General features: G+C 38.2%; 1 protein-coding gene across 2 annotated transcripts; it reads right to left on the reverse strand.

Moving 5' to 3' along the window:
* Positions 1-6,605: 6,605 nt before the first annotated feature.
* LOC102579248 (pectin acetylesterase 10-like) lies at positions 6,606-11,259 on the reverse strand. 2 transcript variants are annotated; one of them, XM_006338842.2, is made up of 12 exons: positions 10,985-11,259; positions 10,705-10,787; positions 10,178-10,307; positions 9,498-9,571; positions 8,333-8,419; positions 8,133-8,257; positions 7,979-8,039; positions 7,818-7,871; positions 7,656-7,733; positions 7,417-7,522; positions 6,988-7,133; positions 6,606-6,892 (listed from the first exon to the last, which is right to left on the reverse strand). In XM_006338842.2, exons 1-12 carry the CDS (start codon positions 11,172-11,174, stop codon positions 6,785-6,787), a joined length of 1,242 nt encoding a protein of 413 aa, XP_006338904.1. In that variant the 5' UTR covers positions 11,175-11,259; the 3' UTR covers positions 6,606-6,784. The 2 variants fall into 2 exon arrangements, with proteins under 2 accessions (XP_006338904.1, XP_006338905.1); XM_006338843.2 differs by lacking the exons at positions 10,705-10,787; positions 10,985-11,259 and adding an exon at positions 10,404-10,495.
* Between the last annotated feature and the right edge of the window lie 205 nt (positions 11,260-11,464).

The raw sequence follows: 11,464 nt of genomic DNA on the forward strand, positions 1-11,464 counted from the left end.
GGCCCCAGTCCCTCTTTGGACATGTGCACCTTGACTTAGGCCAAAAGCTTGAGTTGAGGGTGGCTAAGCCCAAAATTTACCTTGATCTTGGCCCTGGTCCGACATCGTACATTATGCACCTCAACCAACGCAAAATGCATAAGTTGATGGTGGCTATGAAAAAGGAAACCAAATGGAAAAAGGGTATGAAAAGAGTTTAGTGGTGAAAAGAGAAAAAGTATGAAAGAGGATGTGACTTTGTGCAAAAGAAGCAAAATAAAAGTGTTGAAAGAAATAAAAGAAAAAGAAAGTGAAAGAAAAAGAAGAAAGTGAGAAATGAAAGACAAAAGTCGCCTTCTTGGGTGAAAAGAGTTAAGGGAAAGAAATTGAGATGAAAAGTTGCCAAAAATAGGTCAAGGAAGAGGTAAATAGCCAATGTAATGTCAAGGAGGGCAGAAAGTCACTAAAAAGTACCCAAATGTACCACACCTAACCATGAGCCTACATTACAAGCTAACAAAAGTCCTATAGTGATCCTAGCAACTAGTTTGGAGAGTCTAAGCAGTGAAAATAAGGGCAAGATTATGGTATTGAGCACTAATTATACTTGAAATTACTTTTGAGCGTGAGTGTTGAATGAATCCTTGTAGTCAAAATCATATTCATTGTGTGAAAAAGGGATTTCATTTGAAGTAAGGACACTAGTTACATTGTCGGAAAGTTGGTACCTTGGTGATAGCAAAACAGATCTTAAGAGCAAACACTACCGCTGCCAACTTTAAATCATGTGTTAGGTAATTTGTCTCATGCACCTTCAACTGCAGCGATACATAAGCTATAATATTCTTATCCTACATTAACACAACACCCAAACCCGAATGGGAAGCATCACAATAAACAATAAAATCTTTACCTTCCACCGGTAGTGCTAGAATAGGTGTTGTGGTCAAAAGAGTCTTGAGCTTTTGAAAGCTCTCATCACATTTTTCGGTCCATTCAAACGACACCTCCTTTTTTGTCAACCTTGCCAGATGCATGGCAATAGAAGCAAATTTCTTCACAAATCGACGATAGTAGCTAACGAGCCCCATAAAACTTCTAACTTCAGTCATAGAGCTAGGACGAACCCAATTCTTAACCGCTTCAATATTTCGGGGATCTACCATTACCCCTTCCCTTGAAACTACATGCCCCAAAAAGGTAACTGAAGTCAACCAAAATTCACACTTAGAAAATTTCGCATACAACTTTTGTTTTCCAAGAACATCCAGAACAATACGAAGATGGTCGGCATTTCCTTACTTTTCAAATAAACCAAAATATCATCAATAAATACTATCACAAACGAATCAAGAAATGGTTTGAACACACCATTCATTAAACTCGTGAAATCTGCAGGCGCATTTGTCAACCCGAACGACATCACTAGAAACTCATAGTGCCCATAGCTGGTGCTAAATGTCGTCTTGGGTACATCCTCAGGACTGATGGTACCCAGACCTTAGATCAATCTTACAGAAAACTGACGCACCTTGCCACTGATCGAAAAGGTCATCTATTCGAGGCAATAGGTACTTGTTTCGAATGGTGACTCTATTCAATTGCCAGTAAGCTATGCACATCCTCATACTACCATCTTTTTTCTTAACAAACAAGACATGAGCACCCAACAAGGAAGCACTAGGTCGGATAAAACCTTTATCAAGAAGTTCTTGGAGTTTAGCCTTAAGCTCTCTCAATTCTACCGGGGCGATGTGATACGGAGGGATGGAAATGGGGTGGGTACCAGGTTCCAAATCAATGCAGAAATCTACATCTATATCCGGAGGCATAACAGGCAAATCAATAGCTCAATAGAGGGAGACTCAACCTCAACATCCTGAATATGAGCCAAATATGCCAAACAACACTGCCCCACCAGTTTCCTAGCCCAAATGGAGGATATGATCTTAGCTGGCTTAGGATTGTACACCTATTCCCACTCTAACTTTTCCCTACCCGAAATCTCTAGAGTCACAGACTTAGTATTACAATTAAGCACAACATAATAGAGGGACAACCAAGTCATGCCTAAGATTATATAAAAGCCCTTCATATCCAATATAACCAAATCAGCCAAAGTTTGGAAACCCATAAACATAACATAACAAGCACGATAAACATAGGTGACTATGATAGACTCTCCAACTGGGGTAGAAACATGGATGGGGGGTATCAAGTATATCACAAATCATATCAAATGACAAGGCAAACTGAAAGGGCATATAAGAATAAGTAGAACCCGGATCAAATAACACATTAGCAAGCCGGTCACAGACAAGAATGGTACTGTGATCACTGCGTCAGAAGACTCTGCCTCGCTCTTGCTTGGAAAGGCATAACACCGAGCCCTGTCATATTGACGGGCGACTTCCCTACCTGTCTACGCCGTACCTCTTCCTACGTTACCATTTTCCCCACCTCCACGGCCTCGCTGATTTCCTCCTCGCGCACCTTGAGGACGTCCTCAACCATTATTACCATTTCCCGAGGGTACCACTGCTCTAGTCTGCTATTGCGCGAGGTCCAACATACGTGGGTGGGGACAATTTCTCCTTATATGCCCAGGTTCTCCACAATTATAACAAGTGCGGTCAAAAGATGACATGCTGTCCGCCGAAGGTGCGGCGTCCTGGCTATCCTGAATCAAATTCTGAGGCTGAGTTCCCGAGTAATTACTTGTAGAAGCAGGCATAGCGGACGAAATTGGTCGGGCTGCAAGTGTCGGCCTCCCTAAACCTCTGGAGTAGGAACCCTGAAAGTTACAAGTGCTCTTGGCTTTCTTAGCCAACGCCTTAGCCTGCCCATTGCGCCTCACTCCTTCCACTTTCTTCCCAAAATCCGTTACCTCATTAAAACTTTTTCCTACAGAAGTCATTTGCACAAACAATACCTGTAACTCAGAATTCAGTCCCTTGACGAATAGACAGATTCTCTCTTCCTCAATAGTCACTAACTGCGTAGCATATCTAGACAAAGCATGGAACTTAGCCTCATAAGCAGCTACAAACATACCACCTTGTTCCAAAGCCATGAACTCATCCTTCGTACGATCTATCAAAGTTTGAGGCACATACTTCTCCAAGAACATCGCATGAAACTGGGTCCAAGTGAGTAGGGGTAAAGCTGACGTTCTGTATTCCACATAAGCTCTCCACCACTGCATAGCCTCACCTTGAAGCTGAAAAGTCACAAACTCTACTCCATGTTGATGGACAATACCCAACTTATGCATTCTCTCTTAACAATCTAAGATGAACTCATAGGCGTCCTTATTCTCAGAACCATGGAATACTGGAGACTTCAGTTTCAGAAACTTGGTCAATATTTCGTGTTCATTACCAGTCATCACAGGACCCAACAAAGGACGGAAAAAGGCATCAGCACTTACAGTTCCATCCAACTTGGGAACAGTAATAGCAATAGGGAGTTGGCGGGAGTTTGAGTTGCTTGAACTGCGAGAAGAACTCCAAGACCAACCAATCCCTTCAGGAAAGAAATGATCTATTCAGCTAATACTGGGTCTAAGGGAGGAATACATGTAGTCTCAGCCTGTACCTCTTCCTCTTGCCCAACATCTTCATCATTCTCAACCTCAACATTCTCATCTATCTCTTCATGATGCGGAGCAGGGAACTCATTTTTGGGAGCATTCTCAATCGGATCTCCACCCCTAGCAGGTGCTACTCTCCATCTGCCCTTGCTCTCCCTCTACCCCAGCCTCGATCGTGACCTCTTGTTGGGGATTCCTCAGCTGGCTCGGTGATGGGAGTTGCGGGCCTAACACCATTGAACCTAGTGTTAACCATCTGCGGACAGAAGAGTGAAAGAGGTTAGATACCAATTCGGATCGCCAGATACCAATTGGAATCAAGTTATAGCACAAAAGGAGATAGGAGAAAATAGAGAGATTTCCTAAAGTCCTATAGACTCTCGAAGAAAAGTACAGACGTCTCCGTACCATTCTGCAAGACTCTACTAGACTCGTTTTGGTACACCGAAATCAACGAACCTAGGACTCTGATACCAACTTTTTCACGACCCTGACCGTCGTGATTAGCACCCACACTAACCCTCCGATGGGAGAACCATTAATACTAATTAGTTAACTCAAGAACTACACATTTAAAGATATGGAAGCATGTTTAAATGTAGAAATAAGTAGAGTTCCCATAAACTCCAAAAGTCTAGTCAATGTACCAAAACTCTAACAAAAAACCATAAGTCTAAAGAAAAAGGGGCACAACCCCGAAAGCTAAAACAACTGATCATCTAGAGTACTAATCTAAGTACGAATACGAGGGACTGAGCAAAAAGAGAACTTATGACAGCCTTGAAGAACTGGCTCACCCTTGAATTCAATTGTTCATTGATCTCCTAAACGAGGACTATCAGTAGCAACCTGTAGATGCCCTGTTCTCAACAAAGAAAGAGCAAGTGCAGTATCAGTACACAACCACAGTGTACTGGTAGGATCACACAGCTATTCGAGTAAGTGAAACATATACAAGTAGTTACAACATAGTAAACATGCATATACAGAATATAAACACATATACCTATTATCAATCATGAACAACTTACAATTCCACATTCTCCTTAACAAGTAATCACAACAATTCAATGGTCCTCTCATGGAACCCATACCAAACTGTTAGTGCACCGGAACGTGGTACCCGATCCAAGTTAGTATGTCGGAATGTGACACCCGTTCCAATATGTATGTCGGTACGTGACATCCGATCCCAGTTAGTATGTTGGAACGTTACACCCAATCCACTAAACAAGCCACAATCACAATGCTCATTCTCAAAATCATACAATCAAGTGTTGATTCATGGCATTAGGTGTGATCATAGTGCAATATTCGTATATATACATACATTACAATGAAGCAATTACTAACATAATCACACAAACAAGAAATCAAACCATCACCTACCTCGAGAACAAGCTTGAATCCTTCTAAAAAACTTGATTCTTCCCTTTTCGGATTATTTCCGCTTGTTAGGTGTGATCATAGTGCAATATTCGTATATATACATACATTACAATGAAGCAATTACTAACATAATCACACAAACAAGAAATCAAACCATCACCTACCTCGAGAACAAGCTTGAATCCTTCTAAAAAACTTGATTCTTCCCTTTTCGGATTATTTCCGCTTGTTCTAGGTCTACAAACAATCAATTCAATACAAGGATCAATAATTAAGGTCTAATTTACCCGGAATATGACAATTCAATAACCCAAGACCAAACCCATGATCCTAAGGTGCAGCTAGGGCTTTTTTCCACCATCCAATTCAGTTCAAAAACCCTCCCCCAACAATATACAATCGAGAATCTAAGTTCTGTGGATCGAAAAATGGATTAGGGGGGTAAATTCCTTACCTTTAGCACCAAAAATAGTGGAAAACAGTCAGGGAATCGCCTGGGGTCGTCTCCTAGCTCTCAAGAATGAGACCTGCAGAAAATAACGTTTTTGGGGTTTAATTTCGACCTAATTCGCGATTGGCCCGCCGTAGCGGGACCCAACCTGCCACAGCGGCCCTCACCTTGGCGGCTTGCAAGGAAACAGAGAGTCAAAAGTTGAGTTTCAAACCCCCATTTCACAACACACCTTCAACCCATGACACTCAGAAACTACCCCTTCACGCTAAGATTAGTTTCAGGAGTTCTACTCGCCCGAATTTAATTCCGTAAAGTCGTACAGGTTCCTTAACTCCTTGGTTATCTACTCATGTGATCAAAATCATGATTCGATCTCTCATTCGTTACCAGATCTCCCTAGACCTTACTGACTCTGATTTTGTCCTAATTTGGACTAGGCTAGGAATTCTCAAGCTACTACGAAAAAGTTTTCTAACCCAAATTCTTTCCCTAATGGCTTTTCTATAACGACAGGAACAGGTCGTTACACCAATTTTTTTTCACGAAAATATAAATTTAAAGAGTATAAGTAAAATTCAACATAATCTTTAACCAATAAGCATCTCGAACTTTGGATGGTGCATTTTATTATTTTGTATTAAGTGTTAGCCATCTGAGCTCAAAAGTTTCTATTTTTTTTAAAAAAAAGTGAACCTCTCAAGGTCAAATTTTTCTCGACCTACAATTTTAGATCGATTTTGTTTATTAACCAACTTTCGAGGTTGTTTTTGACTATTTTTTTAGTATTGTTTGGGTAAAAATTCAAATTCTAGATCGGATTCAAATGTCGAGAGCAAGAGTCGAGGACCAAATCAAAAATCAATGTTGGATCTTAGTTCAAGTTGACATTTAAATCTTGAGTTGATGTCAAAATTTGGGTCTAGGGATAAGGTTGGGAGTAGGGTCAGAGTCGAGCAATAACAATAACAATATTACAATAACAACCATAATAATAATAATTTAAAAAGGGAAATAAAGTTAGGTATCAAACCATAGTCAGGAATCCGGACCTATTTCGTGAGGTTTAAAGAAGGTTTTGGAAAATATTTTCCTAACTTAATGTATGGAAACTATTTTCCTTAAATTAGAGAAAACTAAGTACAAAAATATTTTTCAAAACATTTAAGTCAACAAAAATGAGACAATTGGAAAAGAAGTTTCTTTATACCAAATACATCCTTGATAAGTGCTCTGTAGAGATTTCAACAGGCTTTACATATTTTAAGGAAAGTGCAATTGATATACCCATAAATTACTCATATTTAATGATGAATAATATGAGTTTGTTTCTGCAAAGTTGGCAGAAAAATAATATGATTGTAATTTGTAGCTTATTTAGACACCATGTTGTGACATGTTTTATCACATGGATAAGCACAGTCAATCGCATTCACTCCTTCTCTATCAAAATACCAATCTCCAACAGCAAGTGCAACCGGCTGCATATGGTTCAAATGTTTATTTGTCAATGATGATGTCAAAATGCAAATTATCTATTGCAGTATTCAATACGAATTTATAATCTTAAACATACCTTGTTATCGATAAGGGGAGAATCGTCAGCAAACCATGTATCCTGCCTCTCGGATTGGCAGTGAGCGAAGCAAGAGTTTATGAATAACCCATTTTGTGTTGAGACACCGAAGCCTTTAATAGCATTTAGCATATCATTTCTGAAATCTGCCTCAAAATGTTTTATCAACATGTGAGTCCGTGGTCTAAGAATATTGACACCACTAGAAATAAAGGTCTTTTCCACCGTGAATCTTTGTATTGTAAAAACAGGATCTTCCCACTCATTTCTCATTAAACCGCATGGTGAGAAACAAATTCTCACTGAAATACTAAGAAGCTTCCTAATTTTTCCATGTGAAAACAAACGAGTACTATTTTTTTTTTTTGTCTCACGGATTGATTAAAATACCTATGGAATAACCAAGTAACAGGTTTGATTGAAGCATACCTTGTAGAAATTGAATTTGTGATGCAGAACATTTTTCGTAATTAAGTTTACAATCATGCCACAACCCATGAGGATCAGCTACTGGAGGAGCCAAACTGGATTGAATCTATAGGAATTTGCAAGTGAAAAAAATGTCAACATTCCGCAAAGATTGCAATGTATGCAAACACTGAAAAGTTGATCGCATTCCATCTCCGAATAGGAGAAAACTAAAAATTCGTAAAAGTTTAAGAATTTACCTGCCAGAAATCATAGGCAGCATTTAGAAGAAATAATGGAGTCTTGATATTGCTGATCAAATTCTGAGGAAAGAAGCACTGAAAGGCACACAAATAGGAATCGTATTAGTAACGTGACGTGATACCATATATTGAAAGGGAAAATATATCAAAAGAACTTACAGAGGTTGGATCAAGTTTGTTCGTCCAATTACTTGGTAGTATCTTCTGAAGACCCTGTTAAATATTACACAAATTGATACTAAGCAAGGCCCGAAGATAGTTATATACAAATGTCAGTTGCTTAACGAAATTGACCAATATAGAGTTTGAGTTGTCCTAACCTGTACGCTTACTACGCCTTTAAAAACATCTCTGAGTGCGTGCCCACCAGATACATCAGTTCTGTGCATCCACAAAGGACTTGTTACTAAACCTTTATTGTAGAATTTAAGAGAAAAAAAAAGTATATTAAGAGTTTCAAGATTAGGAAAGTACGCATCCATAAATAATCCGGCATCACTTAGGCACTTCACTTTGGTACTACTTGGGAACAAAGTGCGGAACTCATCGCAATGCAATATTGAAGCTAGACCACCAGCAGAACATCCAGAGAGAAGAGCCTGAAGCACTATTAACGATATAAGATTATGAATGACAAGAGCAAGCAAAATGACAAGGCAAAAAGTGACTTTGACCTGTTGGGCATTTCGCATTCCTTTTGACATTAAATCAGCCATTGCTGCTTCCCATATACGTTGACCTCTAAATTGCAGTAGTGCATCCTGGAGAGATATGTAATACATTTTTTCAAAAAAAAAAAAAAACAAGGTAGACTAAACAAGCAAGCAATTGTTTTTATGAAAACATATATTACATTTCATACAGTAAGATAATACATTAACTTCAAATGCTTCTTATACTTCCCATTAACAACATTCTTAGTGAAATCCCACAAAGTGTGGTCTGGGAAGGTTAGAATATACACAGATCTTACCCATACCTTGTAGAGGTAGAAAAGATGTTTCCGAAAGGCTTCTTATACTTCCCCAAAAAGTAAAACCAGTAATAGGTGTATGTGTGGACATCAGATGGTTTAACCTATAGAGATAGATGAATTGTTGGTATCATGGTTATAGGTAAAATTTCTGAAATTTCAGGTAAAAGGGTATTCCAGAGTTCCTGTTGCAGCTCCTGCCTATCTCTTAATTAGTCTCTGAGCAAATTCTCCGAGCATAGAAACAGTCAGAGGATAAGAGGGAGCTACAAATAGGTGTTATTGAGTTTGAACATAAAGCATTTGCTGATATTTCTCCTTCAAGAAGCAATATGCTCAGACACAGTGTTCCCGCAAGAACATGGTTCTGAAATTACACCTTTATTCGGAACTTTTCAATGAGAAGATGTACTCACAAGCAGATGCAAAAGTTAAGTAGCACCTTCTAAAGTTTTTTCTTGATAAGGTAATGTAAATTTCATCAAAAAAAAGTACCAAGGAGGTACTAAATGAACATAAACTACAGCACAGCTGCAACTATTACAATCTCAAAACTTCTATAAAGTCTATGTACTGAATACTGATCTAAGTCTTCTTCCCAACCTCCAGCAAGACGAATATTTATTCATAAATGTCATTTACCTCCACTACTATTCAAACGCCAAAAGAGCAAGAAAAAAAAAGACCAGATGACAGAGAATGTAAAGAAAAGAAAATGGTTAAAAGCTACAGCGATTTAGAGTCACCGTGCTGTAGTGTGACAAGTTTCAGCTCTCATTTTTTTCTCCCTCCGTTTACAGATTAACAACACGTTTACATAATCACTGAAAAAGTAAAAAATGAAAATGGTGCATGGTCTTACAAACCTTATTTTCACTGTCCCCTGTAAAGGAGGCCCCATCGCAGTAACGAACTTTTACTCTATTCCAGTTAAAAAAATCTGCATTCACAGAAGAGACAGTAAGGAAAAGCCCTTAAATGCATAATATATAACATACATGGGGTGTGTTTGGCAATTGTTTATGTTCCATTGGTCAATTGTTTTGGAGAACATCTTCTCTAGTAAAACAAGTTACTTAAAAAATGAAGAAAATGACTTTTTTAGTGGAAGTAGGGAAAACCTATGTCTTCGGACTCTCCAAAAACGTTGTTGTACCTGTGTCGAATCCCCAAAAAATGTTCTACTTTTGGAGGATCGAACTAGCAACTGTTGACATTTTTTTAAAATCCGAGCAACATAGGGGAAAACAAGTTCCACAAGGGGCATTCCACATTCATTTTCCCTCGGAAACAAGAAGTTCTGGCCTGGGAGATTATGTCCTCCCCACCCTACAACACCTCATTTTCACCCCACCCACCCCACACTCCAAGAATATTTATCTAGATTCTATACAAATGCTTTTCTGATAATATTTTTTGCTTATAAACCAAATACAAGAAAATAAGTAATAAATACACTTGTTATCCTGAAAAAAAACATTTTCCATCGAAAAATTTTCCTTCCCACCAAAGATACCCATAGTGTAAATTACTATCATCAGAGGACCTGGATTTTCTTCAGCCTTGTTACTCAAAATCCCAGTAAATTGAATCTGTTTTTCCATGAATTTTGATGAGCCACGCCTGGTCGTTTTGCGGAAAACACAATTTCTGACGGTGTTACACCATCCTCCACCCTGCCACACGAGGTGTATCACTCAGTTAAGGTTCTGAATCAGTAAATGCAATTATGGAGTTTGCAAATTGCGTATAATGCTAGATTTAGAACATACGTAAGAGTAGAATTCCATAATCATGAGTCATATGTACCAAACTGTTATGTTAAAGATCAAAAAAAAAAAAAAAAAAAAAACTCCTCAATGACATTTGAGATGGGGTCGGCTATTTTAGTCCAATATTATAAAAATAGTAATTTTTAACCACAATCTATCAATTAAGCCTGGATGACAATTAAAAATAGGTAAGACAACAACATCCAACAACAAACCAACTTTGATGAATGGTGACAGCTAAGTGAGCATTAAAAGAGCAAGTTGTAAGTGAGCAATAAATCAAGAGAGGTGTCTAGTATACCTCCAATTGAATGAGCCAACTGTTTGCCCCTGACCCAGAACCAGGATGTATGTGATAACCTGGTAGAGTTCCATCCAGACACACTGTAAAAACGAAATTAATCTTAATCAACCAATCGTTTTCATTGAGCTAAAAGAAAAGCAGTGGGAGAAAGAGTGAAAAAAATGTTAAGAAAAGATTCAAAAAACTAAAATCTGGTGCAAGATCTAAAACATCAGGAAAAAAATATACACAAATCAAGAGTAAAGTAGACAATGCATATATTAGATGTGTGTTTTACCAGCTCCTTTAGCAGCAGCTCCCTGAATGAGGGTAAGAGCAATCAAAAGAGGAGTGGGAGTAATGGCACCATCACCAGTAGAGGTTTTGTTGAAAATGAAATCCTCAAATTCATATGAATCTACCCATTTGCTAAGCATCAAAAATCCAACAAAAACTACACCCCAAAAGCCCCTCACAATCTCCGCCATTTTTTTATTTTTAGTTAGATATAAACGAGGACAAACAATAGTAGTAGTCACATGTTTTTAGATTTATTTATATATACACGAAAAACAAGTAACAAAGCTAGATCTCCGACATAGATTTGTTAGCGGATGGGAATGTGTGTGGGGGCGTCGAATTGGAAGGTTAATTACACCTTGGTCCATTTTTACTTGTCGACTTTATTATTTTTGAATGTTCATTAATATATTCATCTATTTGTCCGCTATATTATTTTGGAATATTCATTAATATTAATTTAATATATAAAATCAAT

The sequence above is a fragment of the Solanum tuberosum genome, unplaced genomic scaffold, assembly GCF_000226075.1.
Source record: "Solanum tuberosum cultivar DM 1-3 516 R44 unplaced genomic scaffold, SolTub_3.0 scf00007, whole genome shotgun sequence".
Lineage (NCBI taxonomy): Eukaryota > Viridiplantae > Streptophyta > Magnoliopsida > Solanales > Solanaceae > Solanum > Solanum tuberosum.

Excerpts from the sequence above, each read along its gene's own strand:
- LOC102579248 (XM_006338842.2), bottom strand. The coding sequence starts at position 11,174 with ATGGCGGAGATTGTGAGGGGCTTTTGGGGTGTAGTTTTTGTTGGATTT. Across the intron at positions 7,872-7,978 it reads AAGGCGTAGTAAGCGTACAG|GGTCTTCAGAAGATACTACC; the intron begins GTTAGGACAACT and ends AATATTTAACAG. Across the intron at positions 7,734-7,817 it reads ACAAACTTGATCCAACCTCT|TGCTTCTTTCCTCAGAATTT; the intron begins GTAAGTTCTTTT and ends TGTGCCTTTCAG.